This window comes from Lactuca saligna, chromosome 2 (genome assembly GCF_052625555.1).
Source record: "Lactuca saligna cultivar CGN05327 chromosome 2, ASM5262555v1, whole genome shotgun sequence".
NCBI classification, from domain to species: Eukaryota; Viridiplantae; Streptophyta; class Magnoliopsida; order Asterales; family Asteraceae; genus Lactuca; species Lactuca saligna.
Genome location: NC_136418.1, coordinates 186,332,874 through 186,353,437, shown reverse-complemented (window position 1 = coordinate 186,353,437; position 20,564 = coordinate 186,332,874). Strand labels below are relative to the sequence as shown.

The 20,564-nt window shown below is 35.0% G+C and overlaps 2 protein-coding genes across 2 annotated transcripts; one reads left to right on the top strand and one right to left on the bottom strand.

The window, feature by feature from the left end:
* Positions 1–10,619: 10,619 nt before the first annotated feature.
* LOC145028539 (F-box protein At4g00755-like) lies at positions 10,620–13,048 on the top strand. The gene is made up of 6 exons (XM_078977230.1): positions 10,620–10,748; positions 11,206–11,364; positions 11,471–11,884; positions 11,964–12,142; positions 12,293–12,411; positions 12,503–13,048. Exons 2-6 carry the CDS (start codon positions 11,238–11,240, stop codon positions 12,801–12,803), a joined length of 1,140 nt encoding a protein of 379 aa, XP_078833356.1. The 5' UTR covers positions 10,620–10,748; positions 11,206–11,237; the 3' UTR covers positions 12,804–13,048.
* Positions 13,049–13,431: 383 nt separating this feature from the next.
* Positions 13,432–17,053, bottom strand: LOC145028538 (putative transcriptional regulator SLK2). Its single transcript, XM_078977229.1, has 8 exons — positions 16,875–17,053; positions 15,547–16,302; positions 15,338–15,463; positions 15,193–15,241; positions 14,805–15,088; positions 14,616–14,716; positions 14,352–14,515; positions 13,432–14,270 (listed from the first exon to the last, which is right to left on the bottom strand). Exons 2-8 carry the CDS (start codon positions 16,300–16,302, stop codon positions 13,750–13,752), a joined length of 2,001 nt encoding a protein of 666 aa, XP_078833355.1. The 5' UTR covers positions 16,875–17,053; the 3' UTR covers positions 13,432–13,749.
* Positions 17,054–20,564: the final 3,511 nt, after the last annotated feature.

Genomic DNA, 20,564 nt, shown 5'->3' with positions numbered 1-20,564 from the left:
ATGTCTTTGGATCCTGGTGAGTTAACATGATAGATGCTTGGGCATGGACACATGGTATCCCTGATACATCCCAAAGTCTACATGCACAACTCATTTTCTCTATGTTGACTCCATATGATTCAAAACCATTTCTAACTTCAAATTCATTTTGTCCACTAGGGTGTACCCTCCAAAACCTGCAAATAAAATTTATTACTAAGTTAGCATACAAGTTATTAATAACTTAGCATAAATGTATACAAAACAAGAAGAACTTACTTCAAGTCCTCACCAAATTCCTCTATTTTCTTAATTGTAGATGGACACACATCACCTTCCCATTTTTCAGCTAACTCCCTGAGGTTGTAAAACTTGTCCATCATATATAGCCTTATCTCTTCAAGCATGGTGAGCAGTGGCTTCTTCTTAGCATCAAGTATAATTGCATTGAAGCATTCTACTATGCCATTTTCTACAGCCTTACAGGCTAATCCAGTAAAAAAGAAAGCCCTACACCATGTATTTGGCTCCCTTGCCATTAGATGTTCATAAGCACCTGGGCTAATCTGTCTAATCTTATCCATGTTATTCTTGAATTCCCCCTCTATAGTTGATTTGGCAGCCTTCCAGAATAGGTTCCTTAACTCAATTCCATTATCTCTACATCTCGTACTCTGTTTCTTTAGAAGGTCTTCATCTAGTTCCACGGCGATTGTGTCAAAGTCCAACACACCTTCCATCTTCAAGGCTCCAACTCGTATCTCCTTCACTGTAAAAACCCTAAAATCGTCGCAGTAGAAAGAGAGGTTTTTCCTGCTCGATTCACCCTTATTCATTTAATGATGTCCTCATCACCCTCCAGGTAAACGATAGTAGCCACATCAGCTCGATTACCGGGTATTGAATGAGTTACCGGCATAAAAGGTCAATCGTGTCAATAAAGGCCGATATTAAGGCTTTTGTGTCAAAAAAAATAGTTTGGGACTTTCGTGTCAATTTGATGAAAATATCGGAACTTTACTGTATATATCCCTATTAAAATCAAAATATTGAAAAAAATGATATAAATAACAAATATATACTATCGTTTAAAATACAATGTATAATAAAAAATTAAGACGCTAAATCTACTAAGTTATAATTTAATAACTGGATTATTTAAAATACAATGCTTTAATAAAAAAGTAAGTTTTTGTTAGTTTAAGTCTCTTCCGTTTAAGTCGTCAAAATCCTAAAAATATCCGCTCGAAATTGATGTAGAAATTAATTTCGGGTTGTCCCTATTTTGGGAGTGCTTTTTGAATACCATACTTCATTTAGGATGTGAATGTGTATTACATGATTGATTGTTTAAGAAAGATTCGGTTGTTATTTTTTTTTTTTTTTTTTTTGCTCGTCGGGTATATAATTTTATACATACTTAGGAGTTGATGGGAAATGTTGTTGAATTTTTCTTAAACGGTCAATTATGTAATAAACATTTTCATATGAGGTAAGGTATTCAAAAAGTGGGTTTAGAAGTCTACCCTTGTGAATACTCTTCCGTTGTCCGGTTTTCTATTCCATCTGATTGAGCGATTACTCTATCCTTATAAATATCCAATCCTAATTTTAGTTCTTGTAGAGTAAATACTAAAACCTAACGTATGTTTCAGTTGCAACATGTCTATTGATAAAACATGGACTACTATTGAAAATCGTAACTCTACCATGTTCCAACAAGGACTCGAATCTTTTCTCGAGAGGTCAAAACCGCACGTCAATTATAAAGGTCAAATCAGATGCACTTGTAACAAATCTAATGTCAATAAATTTATATTGCTAGCCATAATGATATTCCATATACTTCAACATGGTTTTAGTCCACATTATATTATATGGAAGTATCACGGCGAAAATACAGTTCATCCGGTTGTAGAACATATAACGCATAGTAACGAAATTATCGATGTTATTGTCGATGTTATTGGGGGTGTGATTGAAAATGATGGCAACCGCAACAAAGGAAACTTGGATAAGAGGGTAGTGATGTCGATGATGGATTTCAAAAGCTATTAAAGGAAGTCCAATTAAAATTATATCATGGGTGTTAGTTTTCATCCCTTGACTTTTTAGCAAAGTTGATGCATATCAAGGTGATCAACAAATGGACTGATAGTTCATTCGATTAGCTTCTTGAGGTTTTCAAACTGCATTTCCTCAAGGAAACAACCCCCCCCCCCCCCCGGGTCACATTATGAAGCAAAAAAGACACTTAAAAAGATCGGCTTGGGTTATAAGTCAATAGATTTATGAAAAAACGACGACTTTCTTTTTTGGAAAGAACACAAGTTGTTGCAAAAGTGTCTAGTTTGTAATGAGAGTCGGTGGGTTGATGAAAATACAAAGGGTAAGAAGGTAGCTCATAAGGTGTTACAATACTTTCTCGTGACCCCCAGACTACAACGTTTGTACTGTTCTAGACACACATGTAAAGATATGATTTGGCACAATACCAGACGATCCAAAGATGGTACTATGATTCATCCCGTTGATGGAACTTCATGGAAAAAATTTGATATGAAGTATCTTGACTTTTTGAGGGAACCCTGAAACGTACGCTTAGGGCTTGCTACTGATGGTTTTAATCCGTTTGGCAACATGTATAATCCTCATACACGTGGACCGTCATACTCACCACTTACAATCTTCCACCATGGCTATGCATGAAAGAGTCCTCCTTCATGTTGACCTTTTTTATTCCCGACCCCAAAGCACCCGTGAAGGACTTGGATGTGTTCCTTAGGCCGTTGGTGGATGAGTTGAAGCAGTTATGGAGTTTTCGTGTACGTACTAAAGATGCAGTCACAAATACATTCTTCAATATGAAAACAATGTTGGTGTGGACAATAAACGACTTTCCAACTCATAGTAGTTTATCCGGTTGGAGCGGACAAGGGTACAAAGCTTGTCCAACTTGAAATGAAGACACTCCCTTAGACTGAGTATCAAATAAAGTCGTATATGTTGGTCATCGCCGATTCTTAGATGCTGACCATCCAAGGAGAAAAAGTTTGGACTATAATGGCAAACATGAGACAAGAGACCCGCCAAGATAGTTTAGTAAGGAAGAAATACAAGCACAACAGGGTTGTATATTATTTAGTCCACCAAGTAAAGTAGCGGCTCAACGAGCTGGTATTAAGAGAGATAGTGAGGATTTCGAGTTGAATTGGTCTAAAAAGAGCATATTCTTTGAACTTGAGTATTGGTCTTCTCTGGAACTTAAGCACAACTTTGATCTTATGCATATTGAAAAAAAAAATGTGGGTAAGAGTCTTTTGGGTACTTCTCTGATGAATGATAAGTCTAAGAACATATCAAATACTCGGCGGAATTGACAAAACTTAACATTCATAAAATTCAATGGTTGAAAAAGAGTGGCAACAAGTTCCTTAAGCCCCATCTACCTCATTCGTTCATGAAACCTGACCGTATTCTTTATTGTAAGTCAGGCCCGTCCCAGAGGGTGGGCGATAGGGGCGACCGTCCAGGGCCCATCTTTCAAAAGGGCCCAAATTTTTTTATGGAAATGGTTATATTTAGAAGATAACACAGGTAATTTTCTTTCAATTATTGAGTTATTATAAAAAACTTGATGACATTTATGTATTTTAGGGGCCTATTTTTTTCTCTCGCCCTGGGCCCAAAATATGTTTGGAACGGCCCTGTTGTAAGTTTATAAGGGATGTGAAACTGTCGGATGGGTTTGGATCTAAGATCAGTAAGAAAATGAATGAAAACAATTCTAACATTATTGCGCTGAAATCTCATGATTATCACATTCTTATGCAATGTTTGATATCCATTGGAGTTAAAGGGATTTTGGGCAAAGGTATTTATACACCAATAGTAGAGCTTTTTATGTTTTTTAAGCAACTTTTCTTGAGAACACTATCGGTGAAGGATATGAAAGAAGTGAAAGCAGCCATTATTAAAATATTATGCAAATTAGAAATGATCTATCCTCCTGCGTTTTTGACATTTTGGTTCATTTAGTTTTGCATTTACCTGATGAAGATATTTGTAGAGGCCTAGTATTTATAATATTGATGTATACCTTAGAAAGGTACATGAAAAATCTATGAAAATATGTCAAAAACAAGGCGAGGCGGGAAGGTTCTATTGCTGAGGGATATGTCCCTGAAGAGGCATTATTATTTTGTTCGATATACCTTGAAGATGTCGAGACTCATTTCAATCACCTCAAAAGAAACGTGTAACACTCATAAAAATTCAAGCCAATTTAAACTTTTAAAACGTTTCAAATCCATTAAACATTACAACTTGTTTTCAAAATGTATCATATCAGAGTATTCCAGAAACAAATTCATAAAAAGTAAGGAGCTGTACGATCACGCCTTAGCCTTGCCCCGATCTCCTGAAGTACCTAAAACAATAAACTGAAACTGTAAGCCCGAAAGCTTAGTGAGTTCCCCCAAAATACCGATACACATACGGTCCACATAATCATGTCAGCAACATCATAACATAGCAAACCGAAACAGCATAGAATGGGTACACAGGTTTACAGACTAGAATACCCCTCTGGGCCCATAGTGTGAGTCTGGATTGCTTTCGGACCACAGCTCACATCCGGCTTGCCATCGAGCCCATAGTACGATTCTCCCTTAGCCCGTAACTGGAATGCTCCTGGGTTTTTTGGATTACCACATGAAGCAGTCTCACTTCAACCCATCTCACATAACATATCAACATGTATCATAAGTAATGCACATATAGATAATCATACAATATCACAGGTAGTCCTACAGATCCACCCGACTAGCATATCAACTGGCATACATCACTAACTCAACTCAACATATCAATAACTGCTAGTATATCAAATCCAGTGGGCCGGCCTTGGTGCCTTAGACCCCTTAATATAGTGAGGATAACTCACCTTGCAAATGTCGGCTCGGCAACTAAACTCCAACTCTCAAATCACGACCGCAACTCCACCACCTATTATCATAATAGAACCATACTCGTAAGTTCTCAACCTTTCAAACCCCATAAGTCAACTATTCAACCCCCTGGTCAAAGTCAAAGTCAACAGTCAAGGTTAACAGTCCATGTAAACCCTTACTCATCGAGTACCCTCGGCTACTCGCCGAGTTTGTCGAGATACTCGTCGAGCTCCTATGGTTCGCGATCGAAGCCCTAAGGCCACTCGTCGGGTTCTCCTTCTTGGAACTCGACAGGTTCACACACATTCATCAATTAGGGGAAACATTAACCGACTCATCGAGTTGTTCATCCAACTCGTCGAGTCTACGAAAATCTTCTTCGGACTCGCCGAGTTGTTCATTTAACTCGTCGAGTTCTATGCTTATCTTCATATGACTCGCCGAGTCCCTTCAGTCCTTTAACCATGCAGACACCTTTTAAGCCATGCCAAGGCCCCAAATTGCATATTCAACTTCCCTAGGCTTGCTTATCACGTAAAGTTGCAAACTTTACGTGCATGCATGGCTAAAAAGGCTCTAAATGACAAATCCAAGCTAACAAAGGGGCTTTACACTCAAAGGAGGCTTCATTCATGACCAAAGCTCAAACTTTCTGAATCTAAAACCCAAGAAGGGTCCAGATTTGAAGTTACAACTTCAGATCTAGCTCATACACCACAATATCATCATAACCAAGCCAAAATAACCCTAAATATCACCTAAAAGAGGTCTAGAAAGAAATGAGGTAAAGGTGGCGACTTGATACCTTTAAATGATGCTAACTGAGGTAGATTTCTGATTCTCCACACTTTCCTTGCTTCTAGCATCTTGCCCTCCAAGCTCTTCTTTCCAAGAATTCTCTTTCCAAGCTTAAAACACACTAGAATGAATCATCACACGGATTAGGGTTCTATGTACTCTCAAGGGGTTGTAAAGAGACCAAAGGGGGCATATGATTCTTTAAATAGGGTGCAAAACCCCGGGATTTAGGGTTTCATCTGCCAGCTCCTACTCGTCAAGTACCTTCTTGGACTTGGCGAGTAGGCCACTAAATTCGCAAACCAACCCGTTGCTACTCGACGAGTAGGGCAACCAACTCGTCGAGTAGACCTTGGAAACAAAAGAATTCGTATTTAATCAATACCTGAGAATCGGGGCGTTACAAAACGAGGATGTTGTCATAGAAGAAACAAAGTTATGGGTGTTTCAATCTAAGTGTTAACCGGCTAGCACAAAGAAAATGAAAAATCTCAGTCTAAAGGAGAGAAAACTTCTACATTGGTTTGTGCTTGATAATTGTGAATAAGTCAAAAAGTATATAGCATAAGAAATGGTTCCTTTACAAGGTCTATGATATGCAAAAACAAAAATCTCCAGAGTTTAACAAAGAATTATCGCTCTTTCAATTGGTGCGCATGCAAATGCCTTTACTTATGTCGCTTGCATAGTGAATGATCTTACGTTTATGGTACTTATGCGTAACACCTAATGTTTAACACAAAACTCGGAGGTTCTAACTGAGGGAGAGAATAAATATAAATATTATGGTCAGCTAGAAGATATTATTGAGTTACATTATCCTCATAATTATTCCACTGTACTTTTTGTTGCAAGTGGTTCGATACTGCAGGAGTTAAATATGATAATAATTTCACCAGTATCGATCCACAACGCGAATTAAGCGGCGAAGATCAACTCATATTTGCTATGCAAGCAAAGAAAATATTTTACATCCAAGAACCTTCTCGAAGTGACGAAAATGACAACCAACGGTGGGTTGTTGAAAATGTTAATCATAGAAGAATTTAGGATCTACCGATGAACGATGTCGACCATGATCCCATTGAAAATTTCGACAATGATTCAACCGATGTCGTTTTTAGTAATGCTTCTTCTATTTTCACTCGTTTAATCGACTTTAGCTAGTACTTTCAAAATTCCCAATCGGTTGAAGATGATACTGACGTTGGTCCGCCAACAGGTATCATCAATAATGTGTCTGACTACGAGACTGATTATGATGAGGAGGATTCTTATTATGATAATGATGTGTCAACAAAAACTGAAGTGTCTGCGGGCGAGAATGATTAAAAAATCTTTACGTTTGACTAGTAAAATAAGGTTTGTATTTGTTGTAATCATATCATATTGTGTGTGTGTGTGTGTGTGTGTGTATATATATATATATATATATATATATATATATATATTGTATTATAATTTTTCAGGATGTCATTTTTTTGGATTGCATTGCTCCATCCCATAGTTGTTCTGATGGGCGCATGGAAGTGAGGGTGGTGACGAGTCGCCACATCCGTTCCATGGAGGTTTTAGTGATCACCAGATCGATGGTAATTAAGATTTATTCTAATTCATTGTATTTCATATTGTATGTATATAAAAAATTATTTTGACTAATATTTTTTATGCAGCGGTGGCTCTAAAACGAAGATGCATGTCAGTAAACAAATATATATACAAGTTATTTGCAGCTAACGACAAATGGCCTCTGAAGATATTGGACATAAATACTCACATGCCGATTGAGGAAGTATTAGGAGCTATATGTGGTGCGGCATCGCTTTCAATAAGAACATATGGAAAGAAGTTTCTGAAGCCGAAAGGGTTGGCATGCTCCAGTATCTTTCAGTAAATTATTCATAAAGTTATATTTAATGTTTAATTTTGATTTATTTTTAATTTCTCTATTTTTTTTGTAGACATGGTTTGATTTTGGAGCGATTTCAAATGATCCCATGGCTTCAGTTTATTGGGCGTCACTGAACAATCGGATATTTGCGTGATATAGAGGCCGCAAACATATTGCAAAAACTCGTTTTACTGGTTTTGAAGGGGATGTCGAGGCAGCAAGGGATCAACCCCCTCGGGGTATGGATCCGCAGCATTGGAGTAATGTTATTGGCCACTTCTTAACAGAAAATCATCAAAAACGATCCGCTAAAAACAAAGATTGCTAGAAGAAGCAAGTAGTTAAGAATCATGGAGGGACGTGCAGCTATGGTAATGCTTTTTTTAAGAACGTAAGTTACAATAATGTTTATTAAGTTATAACATATTTTTAATTTTTAGTCAAGTATAACATATTGTGTAATGTTAAACATAATTTGAATAGACTTGAAACATTTCATCATGGGTATGTGAATAAAAAAAAGGAATTTGTTGATCTTTTAGTTGAATACCAATATGTAAGTTATTATTATTTAATAATAAAATTAGATTGTTGTTTTTTTTTGTGTGTTAGTTTTAACGTATATTGACAATCTTTGTGAAATACATAATGCCTTAGTTGCTAAGGTTGCATTACAAACTCAGCACATAGCCGACTTTTCGGTGGTGATCCAGACTCCATTGATTAGATCGAAATATTTGAGAAGGTGTTAGGTGCTCGAAAGGGGCATGTGAGAGGCAATGAGCCTAAACCTCCTTTTGCAACAGGTACAAGTGTCTCATCCCAATGACAATCACACTCACAAGCACCACAAACAACACATGTACTTGTTAAATTCTTAAAAAATTTGATAGTTTTGCTATATTGTAAAGAACTTGATGCATTTATAGTAATTTTTTGTAATTTGGTAGTTTGGTAGTTTGTTAAATTGTTAAAGACTTAATTGATTTGGTGGTTTAATAGTTTGTTAAATTGTTAACGACTTAATTCATTTGGTGGTTTGATAGTTTGATAATTTGTTAAATTTTTAATGACTTAATGTGTTTGTGACTTAATTGTAGGATATTGATGTGAACGTTTTTCTTCAAAACCCAACGTTTGTGACAGCAATTTGAGATATTATCTGCTCGTTTAAACACCAAATCAACAACAAAGAAAGCAATGATGGGGAAAACGAATAGTATTTCTTGTTTTATGTTATGGATGATGTTAGTTTTGATTTATTAGATAGTGTATAGATGATATATTTGATGTTTATTTTGGATTTATTAGATAGTTTATGTAATGTGGTATGTCTTTATTTCTATATTTTTATAAAATCTGCATTTTATTTTATATATATATATATATATATATATATATATATATATATATATATATATATATATATATATATATAAACTAAAATCATAAAAAATTGCTATTTTCAAAAAAAAAAAAAAAAAAAAAAAAAAAGCATTAGCAGCTACACCTTTTGGGACGACATTGACTAATTGCGACGACTCCTGATTCCGAGAAGAGTTGCCGGAAAAAATCGAACCGGTGGTCGGAATATCAATAGAGACGAAGACAATAGCGATGACAGAGACATTTAACGACGACAAATATTAGAGACCACATCATTTGCGACGATAAACGAGTATCAGCTACGAGTATTAGAGATGATGTGGTCGCTAAAGGTAGTAGCGACAACACGAGGCATCAATGGCAACGTTTTTGTCATCGCTAAAGGTTATGTTTTTTTGTTGACACCACCACTCTCTCTAACCTAAAGCATATATATATATATATATATATATATATATATATATATATATATATATATATATATATATATATATATATATATATATATATATAGACACACACACATTAGATGTGTGTCCGCGTAAAGCAGCGGCGATAAATAATTTTTTTGGCGAATACTTTTCTTACGAGAAAATAATTATTATATTTTGTTATTTATTATATAATAAGAAAAATTACCATTTTTAATTAAAATATTTATGTTTACAACTTATATTTATATTGTCTGTTTATACATTTGATTAAATTAATTATTATTTGTATCTAGTTTAAGAAATGTAACTTAATTTATATTGATTAATTTAATATTTTAAAATTGTTATTTTGCTCCAAATTTATTTTTTAATAACCTTGATTAATTCAAGTCTTCAAAATTTGGTAATTATTAATGGTTTGTTATGCATAATTGATTTGTATAAAAAACTTTGTATCTTATACTTTTTAAAATTTAAGATATGACTAATATGTTTTATATATATATATATATATATATATATATATATATATATATATATATATATATATATATATATAATTTTATTAGATTATCATTGTAATACATGTCAAGTGTTTCTAACTTAATTTATAATATAACATCACAACTAACAATATTAAATATAAGCTTTTATAAAATAATAAACCAATTATTAATAAGTTCTTATTAATATGAGTGTTGTTCAACAAAACTAGCTAACAACATTAGCGGGTAGCTAGTATGTGAGATAACTTTTAGATTTGGAACATTTTGTTTAAACTAAACGTTAAAAGATTGTAACGTCAAACGAGATTTTTTTTTTCAAAACGGAATATTTTGCCAAACGTTAAAAGATAGAAGCTTCCAAACGTTACATGTCAATTGATCCTTAAATTTATCATAACATCAAAGTTTATATTAAAACTTTAATATTATATAGGCTGATAATACATTTTACCCAACAAATTTGATATTACAGTATTCTAATACTAAAGTTGGTGTTATATTTGATGTTTGGTAAATATCAAAACTGATATACATTGATAATGATATGTTTATATTTATTAATTTTATACATTGATATGAGAAAATAAAAAATAAAAAAAGAAAAAAAAATAAAAAAAGAAATTTTTTTCTGAATAAATGGTAGTGTTAGTTTAGATGACAACCAAATAATTGATTTTCCCCAAAAAAAAAATTGTCTTCACTCCCCTCCAATCGACATCATCATCACCAACAAAAGCTGTGGTTCCGTTGGTGTTGCCACCACATCCTCCGTCTCCTCGGACGGTTTTCGCCCTTCGATCCGGTACGTAATCTCGTCGGGATGGTGTGGTTTCATCCTCCTCTCTTTTCCACACCCTCCAATTGTATTTCCCTAAAAAATACACAAAGTTCGGTAGGATGTTGTCCACGAATTCTATCATTTTCACCTTCTCCTAATTTTTCTTCGTGTTCTCTTGATTCGAATTGTATGTTTTATCAATCTTCATGTACGCGTGTTGGATTTCATTTATGAATTGCTATAGATACCCGATTTGTTCTTCAGAATTGCGTAAGATCTCTACAAGTATAACTATTGATGCATTGTGCGGTGCTATCCAATATGAATTAATAGATACCAACTACCAGTGATCCGATAGTTGATTATGAGTGTCTTAATTGTCAATCATGTATACTTGATCTCTTCAATTTCCTTTACGTATGTTTAAGTTCTGCACAATTCTGCTTTAGATATATATAACATCATCAAGTTTTCTTAGCAGAATTTGTGAAGATAACATTAGATTTGGAGTTCATGGAGGAATTCTGTGATTTCCTACAATGGCTTGGAGCAGATATGTCCATTAAGATACTAGCGAGTTTAGAGAACCCAACAGACCTTGTTCGTGCTAGTGCAGTTTCAAGCTCCTGGCGTCGATTTAGTGAGTTCATCACTCATTGTATCTTATAAGATTCACAGAATTGGTGTCATTTTATAACTGATTGAAACATAGAAAATATCCTTACATGCTAATCTTTGTGATGCAGTTGTCATGAATGGCCTTGCTAAGCAGCTTTGCATAAGAATGTTTCCTGAAGTATCAAGTGTCGCTCATGTTATAGAAGTGAATGATAGGATAGAACCTCTACAAATCAGGCATGAAACTTCAATGGAATGGTCACGCTTGGAAAGGGAACACAGAGTATATGCATTTTTAGCAAGGGGTTTAACCACTTTTATGAGAAAAGATTGCATATTGGAAGCCATTGTTGCATCAAGCACCGATAACTATCCTCAAGAAAGCATCCATCACACATTAGAACCAGGTGACAGGGTTGATCAAAGGGCTTCATATTGGTCAAGTGAAGGGGCAGTTGACCCTGCAGTTCCTGAAACATTAGTATATAAACTTGTTGCGAATCTTTGTGTGATAACTGAGATCCACATACACCCGTTTCAAGGTTATTCTTGTAATTTGTCAAAATATTTGAGTTTTTTTTTTTTTTTTTTTGTACTGATGAAATTTTGTTGGTCTACCAGCATATTTTCAATTTGGTTTTCCAATTTATTCTGCAAAAGCTGTGAGATTTCGATTGGGGCATTTGAAGCCAGCTTATGAGATTGAAAATGACATGAAAGATGAGTCTACAGCTGCTCTGAGGTTTATTCGTGATAATGTTGTGTGGACATATACATCTCCATCATTTCCCATGGCACAGGTGAGTTGTATGATAATTTTGTCGGTTGCTTATTTATCTATTGTGGTATTACATTTTATCCCTTCTTCTTAATAAGATTTTCATTATATCATATCTTATATTAATTTATCAAAAATATAAATATTTCCTGTTTTTATGTTGATGTGACAGGAGAGCCGGCTGCAAAGGTTTAAGCTACCAGAACCGGCTCTATGCATCGGAGGGATCTTGCAGATAGAGTTATTGGGTAGGGTTCAAAAACAAGAAATGGATGAGAAATACTACATATGGTAAACGTATTTAAATTATGCAAATTTTGGTGATAGGAAAAGACGTAAATGCCCTTAATTTTGTTTACTTACAATGATGCATTCATTGCAGTGTGTCCCATGTCCAAGTGGTGGGACGGCCTCTGTCCCCTGCGTTTGATGCGGATATAATGGATCCGAGTGGAAAGTGTACTCTGAAATACTATTCAGATGCTGATTATTGTTGCTCCCCTATAAAAAATTGTGAAGCCGAGGCAAGTAATAGTCCTTCCCGATTCCGTTCCTTCACTGCAAGCATAAGAGGTTGGGAACAAATGATTTTCAACACGTTGCTTGGTGGTGGAATAATGGTCGGAAACGATGATTCCGATGTTGATGATGATGAGGATGATGATGATGAGGTCATCGAGTAATGCAAATGGAAAAAGATGGTAATTAGATTAGCGGATAAACGACTGATGTCGGAGCAGCAATCAAAGAGTAAATTGTCCTCTTTTTTTTTCTTTGTTAATTGCCTACTTGTTGCCTAAATTTGTGACATCTTTTTATGGATCGTTTTATAAGAAGCATGTTAGTTGTATAGGGATTTATAAGTTACTGTAGAAGGCTGTTTTTTTGGTATGAATTGCTTATATACCGTTTATGTTATGGTTTTCAATTATCTTGTTGTATATTTCGTCTAAAAAGCCATAAATTGGGATAATAAATCTTGGTTTAATAAAAACGCGGAAAATGATAAGGTAATGAATGGAATATACACTGTAACAGAATCAACAAGGTAGCGGACTAGATAATTGCATTCTATGAATAGTGATGTTTGGTTGGTTTGAATCGATGAAATGAGTCGAAAATTTGGTATTTTGTCAATTAAACTTTAATTAAAAAAAGTAGATCGTTAAATAATTTGCCAGAAAGTTATTTATTCTACAAAAAAATTATTATAAACATTAAACAGTTAAATACCATGAAAATTTTAAAATTAACAAAGTAAAAAATAATTTTCTTTTTAAAAAAAAGTGGTGTTGCTGAAAATTGTATAAATAAAAATAATTTATAACTTCATTTCATCAAAAGAATAAATGAAATGAAAGGTAGAGGGAATCACATTCCATAAGAAATGGCCCAATCCAAACAAACATGACTTTTCCATTCCATCATATAACGTTTTATTCCATTCCCCTACTATGATTACTGCATGATAAAGTAAAGATCCGGTGACTAAATGTACTTGGCAAAAACCTAAAAACCACTGTTAAATCTTTGCACCCATAGATTCAGATTGCATCAACTCCATAGATGAAAAAAAAAAAAAGCAAAGGGGGGGGCCACTGTACAATGATATATATATATTCCAGGGTGTCATGCCTTCCAGCCATAACTCCCGCCATCCTCACATTCATTGGTATTAATAAACATACTGTCCACAAACTCAGGCATATCTGCTGCTGCTGCTATTTTCTCACCATCTGCACACGAGTCACTGTGTGAACCAGCTTTAAAACTATTGCTCCTACTCGCCTCACCCGCACTTTGACCAGACACCGACGGCTTTGACCCTCCACCACCACCAACACCTTGTGGGTGGTGCTCATTCTGTTGAGCTTGGAGACCTGGAAACTGTTGATAGCCAACATGAATTCGGTTGTGGATAGAGTTGTTGAAACAGGTTGAGGCATCAATCTCATGTTGGGAGTTTGAATTAATCAAACGTTGTTTCATTAACATGTTCTGGTACTCCAAGGGTGGTGGAGTTGATCCTCCTCCCATCTGAAAATTATTGCTGTTCATCCTCCGGTCAGCCTGGAGTCCCTGAATGCTTGACACCTGTCCCATTCCCATGCCCTGTACTTTTTGCATCCGTGGGAAGCTTTTCAACGCCTCTGAAACAAACAAACAGTCTGTATATGATGTATGTGCAAAAGACATAAATACCCTCAAGGACTTGATAAAAGGTTATATACCAATAGGGCCAATTTTGGTGTCACGGGTAATATCCACCAAGTCCATCATGCTGTTGACAACTTCAGCTGTCTGTAAACACCTCACATATGTTTTCGTAAAACCTAAATCATTTACAGATGGCAACTCCAAGCTCCTTGCCAGCTGCCGCCCTGCCGCCACAATCCTGACCACAACCAAAAAGTCAACCATCAATTTTCATTTCATTTATAATAAAATGAAAACAATAGTATTATTATTATCTGAAAATACAAGTTAATACTCACATATTGCTGTTAGCCTGCAAATCTTGCTGCAATACACCACCAGATCCACTTTCGGCAATTGTGGATTGCCATTTCTGTGCAACTTCTAACAACTGATTCACCTGCAAAAACACAAAAACAAAAAAGAATACTTTTTAATCTATAAAAAAAAAAAAAAAAAAAAACAAAAAATATATATATAGTTTTTACCTGATTAGCAATGAGTCGACGAGGAAGAAGCTCGTCATGGCGACGTGAACAGAATTCCCAAGTGAATATCTTTAAGTCAGGGGTAAAAATGACTTTAAGCCTCCCCTCACGAACAACACGGCTTTGCTCATACACACTTTCTTGAACTGCTTTCCCGTATTCCAACATCATGATTCCAGAGGGGAATCGGCATTCCCGAGGCAAGTCAAGAAACCAAAGCTCATCAATAACACCACTACTGAATTTTATTTCATTAAGCCTAGCCAGTACTTCAAATGTCGCTTCTGTTATAAAAAAAAATAAAACAAAGGTACAAAAAACCATGATTCAACTCAAGTAGCAAAATTGTAAATATATAATAATACTACATTGATTAAGAACTACATACCAAATCCTCTTCCAGATTTTGACCCACAGATACCACACTGCCATGCATCCTAAAGCACAAAAAGGGTTTCAAAAAGATGGGATGTATAAAACAAAAATTAAACAGAAAGATTAAGTTCTTGAAATCTTTGAAAAAAAAAACGTACCAGATTTGCAGGGGAAAATACACCTGATGGGTGATGTCCCATGTTATTATGCAAAGCAAGACACCATCTTTTTTTTGCACGTGGAGAATAGTACTCTCCCACAAACTTTCTCCAGTAAGAAATGTCCTATAAATTATAATGAAGAAGAAAATTAGATGTATAAAACATAAATTAAACAGAAAGACTAAGTTCTTGAAAAATAAACTGACAGCTGGACGTTGGCGTTGATGATAAAGGTATTGCATCAGTCTCCTTGAGCATACACCACCATCATATGATCGGTTTACAGCAGATGCAGGTTGTTGAAGAGCTTGCCTCAGATGGAGCTGTTGTTGCTGCTGTTGTTGTTGTTGTTGCTGCTGTTGAAGCAAGTGGGCCCGCTGTCCAGGTGGCAGAGACTGTAAATATAAAGCTTGTAACTGTGCATTAGAATTTTGTGACTGAACCAACTCTTGTTTTTGCAATAGCTGTCTTAAATACTGCTGTTGTAAGATATCATCATGTTTGATATCAAGTCGAGGTTTCTTCGCCACATGATCTGAATAAAGTGATCCAGGAAACATTGAAGTTTCAGTGAAAGGAACTTGTCCGAGTCTTGGATTAGGCAATGAGGTGGCAGTAGAAGCATTATTGGTAACATTATTGGAAGAGAATGATAATGGTGATGCAGGTAACCGCATGTAAGATTCATTGTTGATACTTGCACTTCTTTGGATACATGGGTTACTACTACCTCCTGAAAGCCCTGAATTGGCATCTGTCACCAATGAACTTGCTCCCATGGTTAGCCCTGAACTAGCACCCATGCTTACATCACCAGAAACGGGAAGCATGTTTGAGTACATGCTTTGTGGAACTAAATTTGAGTTCCTGTAGCTGTAGGGGCTCAAATGTGAATTCGGTAGACCTTGAGACTGTTCATCTTCTTCAAAGAAGATGCCAGAACTCGATGAAGAATGTACCATCTGGAATCAAGAACCCTTGTCAACACATGTATGGATACCAAATCGAGAATAGAAAAGCAAAATAAGAGCATCTCTTTATCTCGGAAGAATAAAAACTGAAAAAACCCTAATTTGAATTGGATAAAAGTAAAAAACCCTAAGTTATTGTATAGCCAACTAAGAAGTAAGAGCAACGAAAGCCTACGCAGTGAATCTCCACAAAATGACAGCCTAAGAAGGCATTACAGCAGAGAAACACGAAAATAACTACAATTACAGGAAGGAAATTCATCATCGCATTCCATTGAAAATCGATAAAAGAAGATCAAAGTAGAATTATTGTATTCCATCCGTAAAATCGCGTAAAATGCGAGAAAATTAAAATTCTCTAGAACACGATACTTAGCGAGAACTTAAACAACAAAATCGAATTGATAACTGATAATTGATAATAACAAACGAAACAGATACAGATTCGTTTTTTGTCCAGTTCAAGTGTTGATCAGATAATTAAAATAGTTCACAATTTTAACGAATACAAAGAGAGCAAAGAAACACTCATTGATCACTGAGGAATAAAAAAAACAGCTAACCTCTGAAATGATTAACAAAGATTGTCGCGTCGAGTCGGAACCGAAAAATGTTGCAAGGTTCAGCAGCAGTTTATATACCTAGCGGAAATTGGAGCGCCATGAGTGACCGGCGGGTGGCAGTGTGTAAACCCTACCAGATTGCCTACAGCAGGTCATCTTGTAATCAAACGGGTTACAACGGTTGTTCTGTCATTCTATGGGTTCAAGCATCAAAATAAATTTATTATTTATTTATATATATTTGTTAAAAAAGAACAACGAGAGAAAGGAATAAATTATTCCCTGTTAACGAGTTCGAAAGAAAAAGAAAATATACATTTTAGGAACAGAAAGGAAAAGAAAATTAAATTAAATTAAAAAAAAAAAAAAAAAAAAAAAAAAAAAAAAAAAGAACAATTATATCCTCCGTTATGATTAAGGGAATATCAGATGTTTACAACTCCTATCCCCACTCAACAACCCCCCCTCCTCCTCTCTCTCTCTCCCCTTATCCAAAACCCTAAAAAAATAATAATAATAAAGTCAAGAACAATAAGCAAAACAGCATGAAAGATCATGAAAGGAGTAAAGACATACGCTCAAACCAATAATTGTCAATCGTATTCAACACACAAAACGAAAAACACGAACAATTTCAAAAAAAAAAAAAAAATCACATGCTCGTCCAAAACTACCAAATTAAATAAGTTTCAAGTAAATAAACACATAAGATCAATCTAATAACAATCACCTTAGTTAATTCAATCACATGCACTCATCATATCTTTGAATACATTTATCCGTATCTGAAGGAGACAACTAAATAGTATCCTAGCATTTACTTGATTTATTATCAAAAAATTTAAAGTCCTCAGCAGTTTATGGGGTTCCGAACCCACCAACTCTAACTCCGTATAAATTACTTCCCATATATATTCTTGAGGATAAGCTCTATGAAATATTATATTACCCTCTTTAATAGTAGCAGTCGCATTATCAACAAATTCCATGATCTTTACATTAACATCTTCTTCTTATTCTAATTTTTTCTTTTTATTCTTACATTTCTTTGCACTTGATAACTGCTTTGGTAAAAAGGGAGTAGGGGAAACCTCCCAAATGTTATCATCAATGTCATTATATTGGTTCTCCAAACGAACTTCATTGGCAGTCAACAACTCATCAACTTCAATAACTGTTTCTATTTGAACATTTTCATTCATATTTAACCGAGCATTTATTTCTTTCGTTGTTTTAACATGTGCACCATATGTCATATCCCTTGCAAATAATATCAGTGTCTCATCATAGTTTGCCACCTTTTTTTATCTTTAACAATGCACCCTCAGCGTCTGTTTAACAACACAAGCATAATTAATATTGCAAACGATAACATAAACTATTTAGTGCGGTAACCTAGACATAAAAGGAACACTTACCTCTATTAACTTATCCCCTACTTCGTGTTCCGCTTCTATTAGTTAAGCAGACAAATTCCAAGAAAACCAACTAAATGAAGTTCCTTTAAACAAATCGTACCATTGAGAAAAATGTGTTTTTAAGGTTTTGAAGCGGTTCTTAAAATGGTTTTTGTTAATACTCATCTGATGATTTGTATTCAAATCCTCAACCATTTTAGCATATGCATACGATGTGAAAGTACCATTTATCCTATTGCCCATTTCTTGTTGTTTAATCATCACTTGAATGTATCCAGAATCCATTTTCTCCATCTACTTAACGTGTTCCTTTTTACTCATACTAGTGGCTTCCTGTTTGGTCATAATGATTTTGCACATAAGAATAAATAAAAAAGGATACATTGTTAGACTACATAAATTCTTGGAAACTCTTAACATGGTACTTATGAAAAATATGAAGGGTAAATAACAAAAATAATTTAAAAAACCAATCTTCAATACAATATGAAATTGAAAAACTGAATGTGCTATTAGGAAACCAAATTCACATATTAATTTAATTGTTTGAATGTGTCAAATAGTTTGCCCACATTTCATTTGCAATTAAATTCCTTAATTGCTCTATCCTACTACTAGCCTTATCTATTTATGTTGAGTTACGACGATCTTGCTCTTATAGTCCATTTAAGATCTCCTACGTCACCTCATGTTTAAGATCTATGTTGCGGTCTTTATCTAGTAGAAACTTATGTAGAATACAACATGCCAAAAATATGGCAGATTGTGTTTCACAAGAGTAAAATGGTTTCGTTGTACTTTGAATGATAGGAAACCTTTTACAAAATCTTTTTAGGAGCTTGTTTTCTTTCAAAAGATTATCAGTTCCTCGGTTTTAGTTCAAACATACCTGAGAGTATGTCTGAATCCCTCAAACCAAGGCCCCAACACCAACTTGTAACATCCTAAAATTATGAGGTAAAAATTTCATTTTAATTCAACCAAAACATTAAGTATCCTTAAGAAAACATTCCATATATGTCATCTAAATATTCAAAAGTACATTATAAGAAAATAGTTATCACACTACAATCCGAAAATCAACATAATATAGAAACATGGGTGGATACGCTGCGATCAAGCTGGGTCATTCCCTTTTGAACCAGAAGTACCTGAAACCATAACCATGAAAACCGTAAGCACAAAGCTTACTGAATTACCCAAAATACCACATACCATACATATCAATCACATAATGGGCTCCGCCAGTCATTGGGGTCCGCCCATCTGCTAATCAACATGCCCCATCCCAATAAGTGTGACGAGCCTCGCCCTAACTTACATAATGGGCCCGCCCACAGAGTATAACAGGGCACACCCTAACTCGCAACATACAAACATGTAAGTATAACAAGTAATAGCATACAAAATAACCTTTAGGCCCTGCCCGTTAAGCATACGAACACATACACATGTAAGAGTTACGCAAACATCTAGCACCCTAACATAATAAACCCTAGGTCAACATTGGTACCTTCGACCCACTAAACCTAGTGAGGAAGACTCACCTCAAACTGCCGAATATCTCAGATAAAGTATCGGACCACCGATCCGGAAAATTCTCTCGCAGTAGCACCAACAAATAATACCCTATTAATAATTGGTCCACAACCCATAGCTAGGATCCAAGTCCGATTGTTCAACACTTGTGACATCCCCAATTTCACGGCCAGAAAAGACCGATTTGTTTATGATTTGTTTTTAAAATCAGAGTAATGTTTTAAAGAAAACGGTTGCGGAATCTGTTCCCAAAACAAAATATGATAAGAATTTATCAAAGCATTTCTTTAAAGAAATGTATTTTCATTATATAACAAAATCTCGGGATGTCATGTTCCGATACAAACACATAAGCATAAACAGAACTCACATTATTTACACTAAAGATTTTACATCTCCTTTAATCTCTCCGTGAAATATGTCTTCGTATCGATACCTGTGATACAAAGAAAACTGAGTGGGTCAGGCTTGGGAGCCTGGTGAGCATATATGGTTTTCAACCCACAATAATACATTTATTATATTCAATTATCAAACAATCAACCCAAATACCCATCCCCATTATCCTCTTTATTTCTTAAGGTTTTACCCTAAGAATTAACTATCATTTATCCATTCGTTCCTAAGGATTTACCTAAGGAATCGGCACGAAGTCCATTGCTGCCAAAGTTTATCTATCAGGTACTAAATCCATAGCTATCAGGCGCTAACTCCATAGTCACCAATGTTCACT

What these genes read in the sequence shown, in the direction of transcription:
- LOC145028539 (XM_078977230.1), top strand. Translation starts at nt 11,238, where the DNA reads ATGGAGGAATTCTGTGATTTCCTACAATGGCTTGGAGCAGATATGTCC. An exon ending in CCACATACACCCGTTTCAAG is followed by an intron (nt 11,885 to 11,963) that starts GTTATTCTTGTA and finishes TTGGTCTACCAG; the next exon opens with CATATTTTCAATTTGGTTTT. An exon ending in CATCATTTCCCATGGCACAG is followed by an intron (nt 12,143 to 12,292) that starts GTGAGTTGTATG and finishes TTGATGTGACAG; the next exon opens with GAGAGCCGGCTGCAAAGGTT.
- LOC145028538 (XM_078977229.1), bottom strand. Translation starts at nt 16,302, where the DNA reads ATGGTACATTCTTCATCGAGTTCTGGCATCTTCTTTGAAGAAGATGAA. An exon ending in GTCGACTCATTGCTAATCAG is followed by an intron (nt 14,717 to 14,804) that starts GTAAAAACTATA and finishes GTGTTTTTGCAG; the next exon opens with GTGAATCAGTTGTTAGAAGT. An exon ending in TTGCAGGCTAACAGCAATAT is followed by an intron (nt 14,516 to 14,615) that starts GTGAGTATTAAC and finishes GGTTGTGGTCAG; the next exon opens with GATTGTGGCGGCAGGGCGGC.